General features: G+C 45.1%; 1 protein-coding gene across 7 annotated transcripts in view; it reads right to left on the reverse strand.

Annotated features, from left to right (window-relative positions):
• The window catches only part of herc1 (HECT and RLD domain containing E3 ubiquitin protein ligase family member 1), a 56,239-nt gene that overhangs the window by 33,766 nt on the left and 4,774 nt on the right, over positions 1-17,699 (reverse strand). For 4 of the 7 annotated variants that reach the window (XM_034614878.1, XM_034614873.1, XM_034614866.1 and 1 more), the window contains exons 3-27: positions 17,304-17,399; positions 16,916-17,110; positions 16,020-16,331; positions 15,697-15,793; positions 14,960-15,103; positions 14,678-14,805; positions 14,360-14,504; positions 13,820-13,991; positions 12,873-13,007; positions 12,527-12,692; positions 11,761-11,886; positions 10,464-10,685; positions 9,432-9,584; positions 8,048-8,180; positions 7,500-7,691; positions 6,409-6,633; positions 6,038-6,211; positions 5,826-5,940; positions 5,590-5,710; positions 5,164-5,335; positions 3,724-4,084; positions 2,577-2,697; positions 1,942-1,993; positions 1,758-1,823; positions 861-1,132 (exon numbers count right to left, since the gene is read on the reverse strand). In XM_034614878.1, coding sequence (XP_034470769.1) covers positions 861-1,132; positions 1,758-1,823; positions 1,942-1,993; positions 2,577-2,697; positions 3,724-4,084; positions 5,164-5,335; positions 5,590-5,710; positions 5,826-5,940; positions 6,038-6,211; positions 6,409-6,633; positions 7,500-7,691; positions 8,048-8,180; positions 9,432-9,584; positions 10,464-10,685; positions 11,761-11,886; positions 12,527-12,692; positions 12,873-13,007; positions 13,820-13,991; positions 14,360-14,504; positions 14,678-14,805; positions 14,960-15,103; positions 15,697-15,793; positions 16,020-16,331; positions 16,916-17,110; positions 17,304-17,399 — 4,095 coding nt within the window. The remainder of the gene's footprint in view (positions 1-860; positions 1,133-1,757; positions 1,824-1,941; positions 1,994-2,576; positions 2,698-3,723; positions 4,085-5,163; positions 5,336-5,589; positions 5,711-5,825; positions 5,941-6,037; positions 6,212-6,408; positions 6,634-7,499; positions 7,692-8,047; positions 8,181-9,431; positions 9,585-10,463; positions 10,686-11,760; positions 11,887-12,526; positions 12,693-12,872; positions 13,008-13,819; positions 13,992-14,359; positions 14,505-14,677; positions 14,806-14,959; positions 15,104-15,696; positions 15,794-16,019; positions 16,332-16,915; positions 17,111-17,303; positions 17,400-17,699) is intronic. The other 3 variants (XM_034614896.1, XM_034614894.1, XM_034614888.1) reach the window with 2 other exon arrangements.

Below are 17,699 nucleotides of genomic sequence, written 5' to 3' on the forward strand. Positions count from 1 at the left end.
GTAATCGTATTGAGGGGTCGAGCAGAAGGAAGAACTTCTGCACTAGAGTGAGGATTTGATGTTTTTTCACTTTCTTTTTCATGGAGAGGTACGATGTGAGGCACCGTCTCACCGGCCTTCTAGACCTTTCTCTGGATTTCTTGTCTTTAGTATTTCTTTGGCTTAAAATCTGACTGGGTTAGGGTCAGAAAATCAACAAATAAAAACAGCCTTATTGATTTAATATGACCACAACATGTTATTAGTTCTAACAATAAATCTGGTGATATTCTGTGTTTTTGTTTTGTTGACAGAAATCTAATGAAAAGACCACAAACAAGAATGACTAGATTCAGTAAGTATCGTGTCTAAATATGACAGCCTGATAAATCATATTCCTCTGAGCCAAGCAGCTCCATTGATTCCAAAAACAAAAATCATGTTCTTAGAGATGAACAAGACGTCCAGAAACCGGCCCCATCTACTCTCTCTGTTCACCGGCCCCCAGGCCCAGCGCTCATGTCTAACCCTGAAGATTTATCAAAAGTATGAGTAGTAATTTATTTCTCAAACAATGGCATATTTTAAAAGTGTAGCCTGCTCTTGATAGATCTTCCAGGATCACCAACCCTAGCTTTAAGTCTTCAGTTGGAATCATTGGGTTTTGAATCCCAGGGAAGGAACGAACTGGTTTGGACAAAGCTCACCAGCTTCATTTTGCTGTACTAAAGGCTTTTTTTAGGATTGAATATTATCAACTAAAGTAAAAGACGTAAGACTCTCTCAAACAAAACAACTAAAATCCCCTGGTGGCTGTTTGAACTCATGATCATTTCATGTGACATCACAGCAGTAAGAAGACTTCAGTGAGTCCCTCTCACCTCTGCTCGGTTCTGCTGCTGCTCCATGGCCAGGATCGTCGCCTGTGGGCTGGTGGACATGCTCTCCTCTGGCTCCTTGAAGGCCGGAGCCAGGCCCACGTCACCGCTGATGTAACTGACCATGTTGTCGATGAGGGCGTAGACGCCCAGTGAGCGGCTCAGGTCCAGGTCCGACTCTTCATAGGAGTATGCCGAGCCGTAGCTGCGCTGGCGACTCAGCTTGGCCCTGAACCAGGACTCGGCCAGGGAGTCGGGGGAGCTGTGGAGCAGGCCTGAGGACGAGAGAGGAGCCTTTCAGATACATGAACGCACCGGGTCTCTTTCTGATGGATGAACCATGGCTTTTAAGCACTCAAGAGCTTTGCAGTGCAATGCATTATTACTCTGTACCAGTTCATCAAAAGGCCAAATGCTAATTGTTCATGCGGGCACAAGCCTTCGTCAGCCATTATGAACTCGTCTGTAATGGACACTCTGAACTTTCAATACCCACTGAGGAGATATGCTGCTGCGGAGAAGTGGAATGATAATCAGCTCTCGTCTTTCTGAAAGCACTCGAGTCAAAGTATCATGATGATATCTTTACAAGTGCAACTGGTAATATCCATGAAACCTCTTCAGCGTGACGAATCACATTCTTCACAAGGGATGAGACGCCATTGTGCAAAGTAACAAACATTCCAAGAAGAAGAATGAGCTGTTATTTGTACAACAGGCACATCTGTGTGTGCCTGTTATCTTCTGTCGTTTATGTAATGGCTCACTGCTCAGTAAGGAGAGTATGAAGGAGCTGAAAACAAGGCCCTCGTCATGAGAGATGAATGAGAGGGGGGGGGGGGGGGGGGGTGTCATCACAGTCATTGAGAGTTGAGCTGACGAGAGGAAGAAGAAACATGCCATCGTTTACTTGCTTGGAGCTCCTCTTGTGTTTGGGGCTCAACTGCCCCAAAAGAAGCAAATAAACTATTCACACAGGAATTAAAAGACAGAGAGACAAGAGTAACATATGAAAGATGACAAACACAAACCGGATTCCTCCTCAGTCACTACATCTCACAGATTTAACAGGAATTCTCTTTACCTCGTTTTTTTTGGGAGAACGCCAAGTCCAGGTCGACGTTTCTCCTTCCACTCTGAAAGGCAGAGACAGATTCCAATGAACACACGTCACCGCTGGAGGAGTCAGGTGAAATGACCTCAAATGAATATCACGGTATTGTTCACCTGTTGAAAGGTCACTTTTATATATCACAGTATTACTTTAATAGTGGCAGCAGAATGCAATGTCTGCAGTGACACTGGTGTGGTTTTGGGACGTGATCCACTCGGGCTGGTTTCGGTTCAGTTCATCCTCATATTCACGGACATGATGCTTTGTAGGGCTGGAACCGGCTGCTTGTGTTTCCACCACACAGCGACTCTGTTACATAACACTGTGGTTTACATTGATTCCTCTCCTGTGGTCGACTGTGTCCTGGTTCCAGCACTCGTCTGTTTGAACCGACCCGTTTGGCTGCTTCCCCTTCATCACACATCTTGCAGGATATAGTGATCATGTTTTACTGTAATGAGGCTGTTGATTCCTCATGGTGATGAAGGTATTGCACATGTCATGGTGCACCTCACACCGGTGATAACCACACACCAGTGTACTGCCCCCCCACTACTACTTTACATATGAAACACAGATCATAGCAGTGAGAGTGTGTGATTTACCAGAGTGTAACCCTCTTCGTCTGACTCGGGCTGGGACAGATCAGACTCGCTCCTGGACTTCATCAGTCTGTAGCTCGGGCTGCTCTGCACCGAGCGGCTCTCTGCACTGAGACTCTCACTCCTGCACACAAACACATCACAGGAGCCGATGAATCATCTTCCTCACTGGCAATACAACAGATTAAATCACAACTGACACTGGAACATCCCTCAGTAGAGCTCATACTGCGATAGTAAACCCGTCGAGCTGTTGCTTTTGAGAGATCCTCCGGTTCATGGTGCTCCAGGAGATGTGTGGAGTATATGGAGGTGAACATTCAGAGGAAACTTGCTGAAATGAGTGAAAACTGGGTCAGGAATTTCCTCTGTGACCTCCAGAACTGCCGTATCAGCATAACTGTGATTTAAAAAGGCAGCGAGGTGCAAGTGATTAGACTGAGGACGTGGTTCAATCATGTGTGTGACACAAATCACAAGTGTTCACAGTATAGTTTCAATTGTACTGCTGTACAGAGTGTGTTGTTTTTCCTAAAAACTAACAAACACTCACATTGAACCAAGTTGTTTGCTGCTGAGATTCCTCCTGTTCACTGTGGCTGTTTAGAGACTTTCCTTAAAGTGAACAGAGGAGCTGAACCAACAAGAGACGATGTGATGATTCAGCAGACTGACAGATAGTCGTTTATTATTCTGCTCAGTAAAAAAACACAAACGGAGCATTTTGCACTAAAAAACACTTTGGAAAGTACCCAGTGTGTTAGTGAAACTGTGACCACATCACATCAGCCCTGGTCTCGAGTGGGACAGATGCCGGTTTGGGGACTGATCTCTAAATCTGGAATAGTTTCAGGAGCTGATTTCTATTCATCACAATGATAAAAGCTGCTATGATCATAAGGAATGATATTCAAGACCCAAGTCCCACAATTAGACACTTTATGATAATTAATGATAAGTAGTCTAGTCGAGAGTAACATCTTTTTATACATTAAGAGCATCGGGAGCCGGTTTGAACCGCACAGGCTGAAAACAGGTTGGACCGTCTCATTCCACAGTCGAGGGACATTCTTCACAAAGTCCCTGCTAACGAGGGAACCGACGATTGACCAGTTGACAGGTAAGTGAGAGTGCTAGTCGGTGCTCTGACCTGGTCATGAAGCTCAGACACTCGTGTGTTCCCGTGGCTGACTGGGTCTGGCCCTCCTCCTGGTTCTGTTTGCTCAGCTCGCCCAGCACAGGGCTCACCCCCAGCAGCAGCAGGGCACAGCGGTGGATCACCGAGTTACAGGCTGCCGTGTACAGGTCCTGGCCCTCTGGGAGACCCGAGCTGCCCCTCCTCCCCTCCTGGGACAGAATGGCGTCCTCGTCTCCTCCTCCTCCTCCTCCTCCTCCTCCTCCTCCGCCGCTCCTGGAAACAGAGCCGGAGCCCAGGCCTGTGCTGCTGCTCGCCCGCTCTCTGTCCCGACTGCGAGCTACCTCCCGTGCTGAGAGGAAACATTGAAAGATTTCTGTGTTGTGCGATATGTGCACACACACACACACACACACACACAAAACACAGAAAATGCTGGGTTAGAGGAAAAGCAGCAGCTGCATGAAGCACGCAGGTTTTACTAGAGTGCACAATTTAAAACCAAAGCTCATGCAAACGCAACAAACCAACATGTGTTTGACACGGTCACATCCATCGAACGACTGAGGCGGATTGTCTGTCACAACCAGGAGAATCTTATTTGACATTGATACGTTTTAGTTTTAAGAATTCTAGATGCATCCCACAATCAGGAATACGCTCCGCCTACACCGACTGCTTATCACATGACCCTTCCAATACGCTGGGCAGGTGTTGGTCTGTAGAAATTGTCTCAGAACGCTCAAATAACAGCTCGACTGCTGCACGTGTTGGTGGTTGTAGTTTTAATGAAATGAAGAAAGTTCAACAGTTGCTGGCAAAGAAAATGTTGTAACGTTTGTAATTCGTTTCCGTGTTGTTATCACGAGAGCTTGACTGATGTATCTGTGGAAATGAGCCTCTGACAGACACTGGTATCCACGTGTAGGTTTATTCTACAGAAAAAATAATGCAGTTATATTTTACGTTAAAAAAAAAAAGTCTTCTCCCTAATATCTGAATTGGCATCAGCCTCTAAAATCCAGAAGTGTCTGGCTCTGGAATTCACTGCTGGTAGTCGAGACTGTTTTATTTTGGAAAGTGTCACGTGTTACCTCGTGACTGATTAATTCCTGAAACATTACACATGCTTATCATGACATGCTGTGAAACCACAATATGTTGTTTCCATGAAAATAACTGAACAACTTTGTCTTCCTGATTTTTGAGGGTCTTACAACTGCCCACGTTTCAGCAGCAACAATAAGAGAAATGTAGATGAATCACTTACCCAGCAGCACTGCTTTGTAATTTTTAGGATTACAAGTCAATGTAATTATTTACTTATAATATTAACACAGACTGAATAAACTTCCCCTTCAGCAGAACTAACGGGACACAGCGCCAAACACATAGAATCTGGCAATTTGCACACTGAAAGCATAAAAACACATGACTCTGGGCAGATGTACGTACTTCCAGCTGTCATCACTTCATGCTCCCGGTCCTCCTCTTCGTCGTCTTGCTCCTGATGGCCCTCCTCTCTCTCGCGGTCGGCCCTCTCTTCCAGCTCTGCCTCCTCATCGATGGTGCGAGTGAACGAGTGCTCCTGAGGGTCCATGTCCAGAGAGTCCTGATTGTCTGAAATCTGTCACCAGATGAGACACTATGAGCGATGGGGGAGGTCGTTCGGTTTCATGAACACAGTAGATTGTTTGCAGAGGAAACGTCAAATAAAAGAGGAAAACAACGTTGAGGAACATCAGAAAAGTTCAGTGTGTGTGTGTGTGTGTGTGTGTGTGTGTGTGTGTGTGTGTGTGTGTGTGTGTGTGTGTGTGTGTGTGTGTGTGTGTGTGTGTGTGTGTTTTACAGGTATTACTCGTGTAACGTTTGTTTGCTCACCCTCCTCTCACGTGAAGATGATCGGGTCTGGATGAAATCCATGTTCTTACAGGCCAGCAGACGGTTGCGTACTTTATAAACACTGCGATAGACTTCAGCAAGCGACTTAGAAGGTTGGTACCTGAAGGGAAAATGTTATAACTCGTGACATCACTCGATGATTTTAAGTAATAAATTATGCAATAAGGAGCACACACACATCATGTGACTCCTTTAATCACGTCAGGGTTCAGTACCTTCCCTCGCCACAGGCTTGGCTCAGCATCCCTGTGTGCTTCAACAAGGAGGCCAACACGAACCTGGACACAGTGTCCAACAGAGACTCATTACTGAGAGACGCATTGTCCCAGTCTGCAACAGAAAACACATCACAATCACCGTCAGATACATTTCAAGGTTAATCACTCCAGCAGAGAGAAAATGAGATTCCTCATATTCATGGTCAGACCTTTGCTCATGGCATAGTCCTGCATGTTGATCCAGAGGCTGTTGGCAGGTTCTTTAGAGGAACCCAGAGCCAGATCCACCAAGACACTGGAGTCCGGACGCAGAGTGCAGTCAAAGGGCTTCTGCTCCTCGTTCCCAGACAGCGCTGCCTCCAACAAGGAGCTGATGCAGGTGTCTGAAGGACGAAGGGAAAGGAAATTCATCAGCTCAACATGTCACAGAGGAAACAACATATCAATGAACAGCAGTTTCCACAAGTGGGTCCACTGAGAACAGAGAACAGAATCTCCAGCTGGATTTTAACTTCACAACAGTAACATGTAGTTACCAGTGTTAAACATTTCAAAAAGACCTGAACTCAGTGTTTCCTACCAAGCTGAGGGATGTCCATCGCCAGGCCGTTGCTGAAGAGGGGGGTTTTGAGCCAGTAAGCAGTGTCCTGCTCCTCCAGTGAGGTCGGAGCTCCCTGCAGCATCCCACCGAGGCACCGGCCAACCAGCAGGGCAACCGTCCTCTCCAGGTCCACGAGCCAAATCCAGGACAGCGCCGGCGGAGGCAGGGACATTCCTGAGGCTGGCTCAGCAAAGTCAGAGGCACCTGGAAAGTTTAAAAAGGGGACGACCGAATAAATTCCATTGACTGCAGTGATCCCTGTGGATCAAGAGGTTTGACGTGGGGGGCAATGTGTTTTTTGTTGTGTGTGTGTGTGATATTTCATTGTACAATACTTTTTGCATGAAAATAAAAAAAACTGTCAGAGCTGCAAACTGTGCAAGGAAACATCTCACTTGGTGTATTATCAAAACTATAAAAGGTACGTGGCGTGTTGGCCCGTCACGCGGAAATGTTACCAGTGGAAACACTGGACTGGAAATTTAGGGATTTCCAACAACGATCAAGGAATCCCAACAAGAATGACACATTCAACAGCCTCAGTTGGAACCAGACAGAGGTGCAACCAGTTGTTATCTAGGAAACAAGACCAGAGTCCAACGTGTTGCTGACTTGGCAAGTGTCCCCAAAACATAAAGTCACAAAACAGACACAAGCTGAAACTATGACGATTAAACTTTGAGTCAAACCAGGGCAACTGTAGAATGTACGTACTTTAGCTTTAAGGCCATTCTATTTACGGATTAAACAGCCAAAGAAAGAGGGTTCGAACCCTGATACGTCAGAAAAGAGTTTACAATATGTGGCTTTTAAATGTCCCTGAATTAAAGTGTGGTAAAGAAATGCAAACAAGACACATTACATGTGTAAACCATCTTTAAATAAGCTTAAAAACGTTTTAGTTTGGTCCATGTCCCACCTGCTAACATGGAGGAGGTGCGGCTATCCATCAGGCAGCCACTAGGGAGCCATGAAGATAATTTGGCTTGTTTTTTGGGGAGCCGTGTTGTCATTGAGCTTTACACACAGTCAGCGGTGTGACTGTGTTTAGCTCGTTGTCTGAATCTCACCGTGAAGAGGCCACTGCAGCTCCTGGTCCTCCAGAGGAGACGCAGCGGGCAGGAGTCGGTTGAGTCGGTCCAGAGGAGGCAGCAGGTCCAACAGCTGGCTCAGCAGAGGCCTCGCCACCGACACCGGAAGCAGCAGCAGAGAGTTGATTATCTGGCACAGCATGCTGCCTGCTGCTGAGACGTAGATCACATCTGGAGACGACATTAGCTTTTCAAGTTCCATTCAAAAGCACCAATGACACGTGAGACGGTTTTTGAGAGTGTTTGGATCAGATGAGGAATTAAAGGACAGGGAATGAAAAGATAAAGTGAATGAACGACCTCTTTAGTTTGGTATCGTAATAATTAACCTGGATAAAAAAGGACTGACTGAATTAGATCCAGGGATAAAAAGTGTTTCAGAAACAAATTACTAACCCTCCCTTTAATAACATAGGCCAAAAACATTCATACAATAAAGTTTAAAAGCCAAGACTCTAAGAAAGATCTCTGGAGAACCAGGGATAATGAGAGTGTTTTACTTTGAAACACAGAAAAGTCCTTTTCACCTTGTAGCTTTTCTCGTATGCTGCCGTTCCAGGAACTCTCTTTGATCAGCGTGGCCGAGCGGGAGTAGATATCGGTGGCGTGAGGCAGCAGGAGCTGCAGGTGCTTGTGAAGTAGAGCCACACTGCTGGAGTTCTGCACAAATACAGAGAATTCAATGTTTTAATTAAAACAATGACGTAATTTTTATAAATGTATTACATCAAAAAGCTGAAGGCATATTAATCTCACTCTAAAGCCACTGTTTAAAAACCCATCTTCACTGCTGCTGCTGCTGTGAAGTGAATGAACTCGATCATTCTTCACTCCTGGTTCAACTGACTCAGCAGGAGACAAGTTTTTATCGGCTCCGATCAGCAGTGATAAAAACCTGTGAAGACGCTAATTTGACAGCGACGGGAGACAGCGCCTCTAGTGGCTATGGGAAAGATGGCAATCACCCACGTATACCCGATGATGACCCTTGACCCCATACAGGATGAGATCATTCTGTCTCAAGTCTGTCAGTGTTCTCTCATTCCACCTTTCGGTGACTATGGAACAAACTATTGATTCATTTTTCCAACAGTCCCCAATGCCTGACGAGGACACTTCCCACGAGGAGTCGGGCGACGGTTCAGACAGCTTACGAGCAGAGAAAGGAACATGGTGTACTGTCTGTGCTGCACGTGGTGTTGTCCAACATTTACAAGGAAAACAAACTTTGCTTACTCCACTAAAAACTAAAGCACATCAGCAGCATGATGCATAAATTATTCAGGGTCAGATCTGGGTCCTGAGGCAATCTGTTAAACATAGGACGGACGTGTGCTCCACCCTGAGTCTGGATCTGTAGGAAGTTGCTCCTGCTGAAAGGTTCTTCCTCTCCACTGTTTGTTCAATGTGGGAACTGTTGGGTTTCTGTTAGGTCTCGACTTCATGGTGTAAAAGGCCTGGAGATACAGCAACGTTTCCCTCTGAGCATCTAGACTGTGGCAGCGGCTGCAGTTTCATAATGAACCAGAAAGATTTATACACTTCTCATAACATAAGAGATCTCAAACTTGGTGTTTTGCTGCAGTGTATATCGTCATCACACTAGCACACGCTCCATGTGCTATGATCCATCACGCTTTTACCTTTGGAATTAAATGTGCCATAAGAAGTGAATAACTTTACTGAGCATCATGGGGCATCTCTGCTCAGTCAGTGCATTAATATGTTATAATCCCCTCAGTTTCATTAGAAGGCTTTTATCACGGGATCTGCCTGGCACAGGACTAACACGGTTAAATAAAGTGAATGAGGACTTTGTAAAGTTTAACATACAGCAGGGAAAGAGGTTGAGTGTGTGTGAACTTGTTGTAGATCAACAGGGTCAGGGGGTTAGGGTTAGAGCGTCCGTACCTCAGTGACTGAGTTGATGTGGCAGTACGCTAACAGCTGCTTCTGCAGGGAGCACAGGAGCTGGTGCAGGTGAGCGGGCTGGCTGCTGTCGGAGGACGACGTGCCCTGCTGCAGCTTATCACTGTTCTTCTCCAGCTCCCCGAAGGCCTGATCCTGTTTCACACACAAATCAGATATGAACACGCTGACGATGTCACAGATGTAAAAGGAAACTTCAAGGTTAATTTATTCCTCTGAACATGCGTCTCCACTTTGTTGAACAAACTGTTTCTATTCACACAACAGGCACGTAACATGTTCAAATACACAAAATGAGCTAATTTAAGAGCTGAAAACTATGAGTTAATCATTACTTTGCTTGTATAATCTGGATTCTCTGTATCGTCCCATTTAGACCACATTACTACTGGTTCTGTTGAATTACATTTCTTTATCTTAATGTGGCTTTTCCATTTGCAAATGTCCCACAGGAGAAATCTGAGTTGTGTAAATGATGAAACAAAAAGGAACAGAAAACAAAGCCAGAGGCTGAAAGACATGAGTCAGATGTAGAAAGACCTGCAGTCATTGCTCAGTCTGCATAATTACACACACTTGAAAACAGCCTCTGTTTTTAAGGGAAAGATTTCAGACTAAAGACCAGTTAACTGGAAGCAGCTCATCCAACCAGGGACGATATCTGTGTCCCCAACTGGGAAAAACACAGATAAATGGGGTCAGTGGTTATGGTTAGAGTCTCCAGGAGTTCAATGAAAGTCTGTGTAATGTCCCTAAAAGTGAGCTGTGTGTGTTTACTTCTATCTTCATGAGGACCAGTTTAAGTATTAGACTTTAGGAAGTGAGGACATTTGGACACACCCTCAGAGACTCAGGCTACATCCACACACACATAGTTTCAAAACGAAGGAAACCATCTCCGTTCACAAGAGGATTTTAGCTCATCCCACAAATAATGGTTTGTTATTGATTAACGCACTCACACTAAACTCAATACGAGCAATGAGCTGTACCAACCGTCCCGACACTACTTACAGTGTAAAAGCCCAGATTCCTGAGCAGCGTCTTCATGAGGATCTCAGCCAGGTGGGTGTCAGGGTGGTCCGCTGTGGCACTGTAGCCCGGGTCTGGGGAGGCTGTAAAACCTGGACCGGAGGAAAGCACCTCTGGGCCATCGGGAGGAGAGCTGTAACCCAGGAGCGAGGCCACGTGGGTGTGGTCCTGCAGACTGGTCAGGATGATGTCCAGCTGCATCCTCTGTGGCAGACACACGTTTCAGACAAGGACAACATCAAACCTTTAACAGAACCAAACAACACAGGTTGGTTCTGTGGGTTCATGCCGAGTCAGCACATATCTATATTGTTAAGTAATCACAGACGTCAGGCCTATGGACATTTAGTCTCCGTGTGTGTCCAAGAAGAAACACTGGCCTCAGCTGGGGTCACTTCACAGCCTTTAACAACATTGTGTGTTTCAGTTTGCAGATGCAATACGCCCGGGTAGAAGAGAAGTATTTGACACGAGTAAAATGAGAAGATGGGTATGATAGTAGCTGATGAACTATTTCCTTATCTTTCCTAAGTTAAGAGCTTTTTACCTCTGGCTATGTTCTCACTCTTCTCTATTGGTTCCTTTGTTTGTTTCTAAGCAGAATTACACAAAACAACTGCACAGATTTCCAGTAAACTTGTGGGATGGATGCGGTTTGGGACAAATTAATTTAATTTTCAGGACATTAGTTCGGTGCAGTCTGAGAGGCACAGACAAGAGAAGATGAAAGGATGAAAACAGCTTTGAACAGTCCACCAGAAACCAGCTGATGGATGATGAAATCAAACAACCACCACGTAAATGACATCATCTCCTCACTTCTCGTCGGTTGTGGAAGACGACGATGACGAAATGTCAAACCTTTCCTTTAGGAGGTCGGAGTTTCAAAGTTCTCTGCAAATTCTATTTTGAGATTCACAAGATTTGACATTTCAAATTTTCATTTGTAACAGCGACATTATCAATTAAAAAACATATTTCTACTTTATAAATGTAATAGGTTTTCAGCATCTGTCTCCACTTATAATCCTCTAAATATAAAAGATAAATATACTTGAATTGACCCGGTTGTCGTTGTCGGACACGTGTTCGCTGACTTGGATCCTTGTGTGTGGTTGTTACAGGTTCACAAACCAAGCAGATGTTTTATCCTGATTTTAAATATAAAATGTTTTGAGATCAGATGGGTCGGTCATTTTCTAAACCTGATGAAGGTTGGGACCAGAAAACAAAACCTCCTTCGAGAGGAAGCTCAGTGTGATTACGCAGCGCGAGGCACCTGTCCTTTGGAGAGACTCTCCCATCGGTCCGGGCCCTGAGGCAGCAGCGCGTGAAGGAGCTCCATCCTCTCTCTCAGCGGCGGCAGCAGCATCGTCGCACCCACAGACAGAGTCTCAATCACTGCCTGATGGGGTGAGACACAGACACAGACACAGACACACACAGACACACACAGACACACACAGACCATGATTCAAAACCTCTTGACTTACTTTCTGTTCTCAAAAAGGGAAAATGTTTTCAAGGCATCACAAGAAATGTCAAGTATAATCCCACATTGATCCGAGTACAGAAGAAGAACAGGCAGGGAAGGATATTTAATAAACTTGAATGATTTGTAGAAAAGCAAAGTGCTGCAGGCTACAGGAGCCTGGCAGGGTCAGAACTGACTGTGTTTCCATGTGCACTAGTTTCCCAGTTATCATCGGCTTATTGAAGTATTTGTCTGTTTAAGCCTGTGTTTGACTTTCAGTATCCTGGATGTGCCCTTTTAAGAAACCTGATTTTACTTCTACCTTCACTTACGTTGCTCATCGAGGTTTCTGACCCGTGCGACTAACTGCATTCTCATGAACATCTTGTTTTCAATGATGCTTTGGTTCTAGAGTGAGTTTTTATTCAGCGCCTTCGGTCTTAATGGATTAAAGGCTCCTCATGAATCAACTTCATTAATATACAGTCTAATTTCACTTTCATTGTCTTGGTCTGTACATTCACTCCAAACAACCCCCCCACGACCACAAAGTGCTTTTATCATCTCTTACTTCCTGAATCTCGTCGGGCACAGAGGAGTCCATCAGTCTGAAGAGCAGGTTCCTCAGGGGCCTCGCCTGCCGACCTAAGATACTGGTGGCCACGCCCCCGGCCAGAGCCAGAGCCAGGTGATTGGACAAGAGCCGAAGGCACAGCTTGAGAAAGGTATGATGCTCCCTGGAAAGACATAAAACAAACACTTGATAATACTGTTTATACCGATCACGTATATAAATCAGGTTTTCTGAGAAACTGAAAAGCAAGAAAGTGCCACAAATAAACCAGCAGGGAAAAAAACACTGTTGTGAATCTGCCTGCTCTCAGGTCCCTCCTTCCCGCCAGCAGCTGTGAGCTCACCTGGACGAGGGGAAGGGAAGTGGAGGAACCTCACTGTTGATCCCGTCACAGTAGCGCTCAAGGAAGGAGCGCAGGTGGGAGAAGGTGCTTTCCTCGAGGTCGACGCAGTACGGTCTGTGCCACGCCACCACCTGCCTGAAGAGTCACAGAGACGAGATGTGAACAATGTGTTTCAGGGTAACGCTGGTGTCTCCAGCCTTAAGACGAGTGTCTGAGACATGAAGCCACGATTTGGACACAAGAGCTTGAACAGGAATCTCCAGGCAACTGATTCGATTTCAATCCAGAGGCCGACGATTCGACGATAAAACGATATCGATGCATCAAAGAATTTGATGATTTTTATCACTGTGTGACTCTAAGAGGTGTGTTTCTTCACGAGCCTCCTGATTCGTGCTTTAAAAAGTATTTTAAACTGTTACTGTTATTACAAGTGTGCTGTAATTTACAAAAGAAGCTGCAGGTGCAGTGCAGGTCAGCGGGTCAGCGGAGGGACGACTCTGACAAGGTAAAAGAAAATTAAAAAATCCATAATAATATTATATTATATAATTATACTAACAATTTATACTCTTCTTGTTTAAAATCACACTGGTAGGGTTGTTTGTTTGTATAATTATGTTTATTTAATTATCGGTAATTTGTGCTATTATATTCATATAATACAACAAGAATGAAAAATAAATAAATCTAATTCTTATGAAATTAGAACTTTAACCAAATCAACTTTTCTCACTGCTTTAATGAAACAAAGTGTGTGTGTCTGTAGCACAGAGTGTAATCCTTCTAATTTTAGTGTTTACGCACAGTCACTGACCTTTGACCTGTATTACACAACCTCGATTACGTACAGAAGTTCAAGGATCTTCACCCCCCCCTCCCACATGGGAATATTTCCTGAAAATCCAGGTTGTGGTCAGTGTGTGTTTGCTCTGCTGGTAACTGACCTGTCCCTGGGCAGCGCTGTCCATGCCAGACTGTGAGACGTGCCGGCTGAGATCTGCTGAACCGCGACTCCGTCCAGGCTGACCACCTTTTTGGGCTTGGTGATCGGCCCGGTTGAGTTCCCCTGGCCACACTGGCCCATGGAGTTGTTGCCCCACGCATATACTTCATTGTCTAGATGGTGATTAAGTAGAAGGCAAGTAACATGATTTTAGAAATGGCTGGGATAATAATTCAGAGAGGAAATATGACTGTGTTGTAAGCCACACTTTGACCACAAGAACCTTTCCCAGGATCTAGGAGCGTTTGCAGGAACCACAGCACTGAACATTTCTGATTGTTAAGCATATTGGAGAAGTCCTGAACTTCAGAGGACACAACTTCCTGTCACATGTTTGATAAAAACTAAATCTTGCTTCATCAGAAAAACAACCTTTTAAATACAAATGTGTTTCGGTCAATACAGTGAAGCATCGGCACGGAGACGTATTACAAGGAAGAGAGCGACAGGGAGGATGAAGAACATGAAGCAGAGACATTACCGTGCGACAGGGCCAGACAGTGGCTGTCTCCGATAGAGATATCCACCACTCGGGTGGTCGCCAGCTCCTCGATGAGTTTGGGTCTGAGCGCTGTGGCCTCAGAGGAACCGCAGCCCAGGCAGGCGCCACAGCCCCAAGCATACACCTGCAGAAGAGGTGACGTGAATATACATTACAAGAGGATTTCCTCTTTTCAAAACCTTTTTTAATTTTTCTTTCTCCAGACAAACAAGATCTCGAGGAAAAAGGTCTTACTACACAGTCGTGTACAATACTGACCATATAGACCTCGGATACAGTGCAGGAATCATGTCCTACCTGTCCAGTAGAGGTTAAGGCAAGAGATGACTGACTTCCTGCACACACTTTCCTGATGAACATCCCCTGCAGGGCCTCCACTACTTTTGGTTTGTAAACTCGATTAGTATCACCGTGACCAAGTTTTCCTGCAGGACAACAGGCGGATTTTGAAATTACAGCAACTGACGGCATTCACAAAGATCCCATTGTAATTCCACAGCAAATACAGAGAAATAATACACTTTAATGGCTCATATTCAAATTGTATTGAAACTGAGTCACAGTGAAGCGTTTACACACCATTGTCCCCGCCTCCAAACGACCACACAGTCCGTCCATCCTTGGACAGTGCGATGGTATGCGAGCTGCCACACGACACCTCGCCAACGTTGCTGATGTCTTTAACTAGCGTAGGAATGTTTCGGCTGTTGCTGTCACCGTGACCTGCGTGACCGAGCAATGAAAACAATGTTGTTCTCTGTGAAGTTTAAGGGTTTTATTTATGAGTGTGTGCAATTTAAATGTGTTTTCATCAGGGGACTGTTTGGCCCTGGAGTAGATATGCAGCCTATGCTCTAGTTTACTCCACCACAGACAATTTCGCTTTTACTTGATTTTATTGAGTAGAAAATGCCACCGTTGCAAAGATAAACATGACCCAACTCCTGAAATTCAGAAAATGCAAGTCAACTACTAGAGACTGTTCAAGCAAACACGGCTGTTTTCTGACCAGAGTCTGTCCCAACAGAGAAACACACAGTACAAGGACAAAACTGGATCTGAACCAATCCCTGTCAATCCCAAATGAATTCACTAAAACCAACTGAAACAAAGCAGAGAGAAAGCCTCTCCAGCTACGCTGCTAGTGCAAAGGTTTTCAGACTGAATCATCCAAACTGACCAGACATATTTTTGTGAGGGGAGGAAGTAAAACAAATGTTCGATTAACAGATGGAGAGGTTTTGAAGCTCAACAACAAACAACGTACTGGGAACATTAAAGTACTATTTTAAGACTGTTTTAGATCAGAAACTTACCTAATCGTCCAAAATCCCCTTCACCCCATGTGTACAGCTCTCCATCCTCGCTGACTGCAGCACTGTGTCTGTAGCCAGCAGACACACAAACCACCACCTGACACAAAACAAACACCACACACGTCGCCGCTCTTTGTTAATGCCCGCGAACACACAAGCAAAGAGACGTCTATTGAATTTCCCTTCGGTTTTAAAAATGAAAAAATGACGTTTTCAGAAGCTCTGAGAAACGAAGGAGAAACATGCACAATATCTGAACAGAATAAGGAGGTGGGATGAGAACCATGTGAATAAAATGTGCTCAAATGCTGGTGACACCCTACCTTCCCCTGCAGTGGCCCCTGGATAAGTTTAGGGTATTTCTGTGTTGAGCTGTTCCCGTGACCCAGTTTGCCATAATCACCGTCACCCCAGCTGAACACCTCACCCTCCGTAGTGAAGGCCAGCGTGTGGCCATCGGAACCCTTGGACGACGACACCTTCTTGATTGCGCGGTGGGGTTCAAAGGTCAGCTTCTTGAGCGTGGACTGGTTGTTAGAGTCCCCGAGGCCCAAGCGGCCGTAGCTGCCCTTCCCACAGGCCCGGACGGAGCCATCGGAGGATATCACGAAAGTGCAGTACTGGCCCGCCTCGATCTGCAGAGAAAAGACCAGCGGTCAGGGAGGGACTGAGTTTAAAGGACATTTTAAATGTCTTGCATTATTATGTTGGAGTTTATGTCCTTTATCAGGTCCAACACATAGAAAAGCCCTGGACACAGTGCACATCAGTCTTATACCCAATTAACACCTGGCATTAAAATGCATTAAAAATCCCGTTCAAATATAATCACGTTCAAATTATACATCAACACATTCTGGAAATGTATTTCAAAGGTATAAATGTCAGAGGGGAGAAAAATATGAATTGTGTTTTTTACTAGGTCTTTATATTTGTATTATCTCTCTACTAAAAAGACAAGAAATAAGAATCTGGATTGTTTCTTCCTCCGTCTTGAAGAGCACAAATCTTTGTCTCCGTTTATTTCAATTTAAGTGCAAGACCATGTCTATGTGACCCTTTTTTATGCTGATTGTTATAATTCATAAAACATATAGAACAACCTTACAAATACCACGACTTCTTAAGAGAAGTTCAAGTTTAATGTCATGTTTGGTTCCTGCCCCCCCCACCAGGTGCAGACAGCTCTACAGCAGATGTGTGCTCTGCTTCTTCTTACCGTCTGAGCATCTGCGAAGCTGGTGGCCAGCTTGGGCTGTAAGATCTTCTCCTGTGTGCCCTCCACGAGCTGGTGGCTGCTGTTGCTGCCCCACACGTACACCTCGCAGGTCTCGGACACCACGGGAGCCTCGCCCGTCTGAATGCTGTCTGGACTGACACAGGTGCGAGAGTAGTCTGATGCCATTCGACATACCTGGAGGAAGAAAACCCAATCAGTGGAAGGGAACGGTGTTATCTTTAGAATGAACTCTACAGTTTGACAGCCACAGCAGTCCTGAGATATTTCAACACACTGGTGAGACGAGTTACCACAAGAATCTCAAATCAAGAAGTTATGAAACCATAAATTAAAGTCCTGAGGAGAAAATACTGCTTTAATATCTTACTTCTTCAAAAAGACAGAGTGCAGCCTCATACAGGGAGCACAGGCCGTCAGACGTCCGCGTGGGCTCCCGCCACTGGCTGCGGTCTGCTGAGGAGCCCTGAGCCAATCGAATGCACCAAACAGAGTTAAGACCATGCACAACTTCAAACCCATCACACGTTACATTTAACATGATTAAGCCTTTTGTAACAGACCCCAGTAAAGCAAAATCTAATTACACACACGCTATTAAATCTGCCGCTCACATCACATGATGCATTTAAGAGAAACAAAACTCTGACATCCTCAGATAACATCTAGGACAAAAGATGGTTCATATCATTAAGCCTTTATTTCCAGCCTGAGTTCTGTTGAAGAGACACTTTGCTTCCACAATGTCCTGATACTGAATTAATGG

The sequence above is a fragment of the Hippoglossus hippoglossus genome, chromosome 3 (genome assembly GCF_009819705.1).
Source record: "Hippoglossus hippoglossus isolate fHipHip1 chromosome 3, fHipHip1.pri, whole genome shotgun sequence".
Taxonomy (NCBI): domain Eukaryota; kingdom Metazoa; phylum Chordata; class Actinopteri; order Pleuronectiformes; family Pleuronectidae; genus Hippoglossus; species Hippoglossus hippoglossus.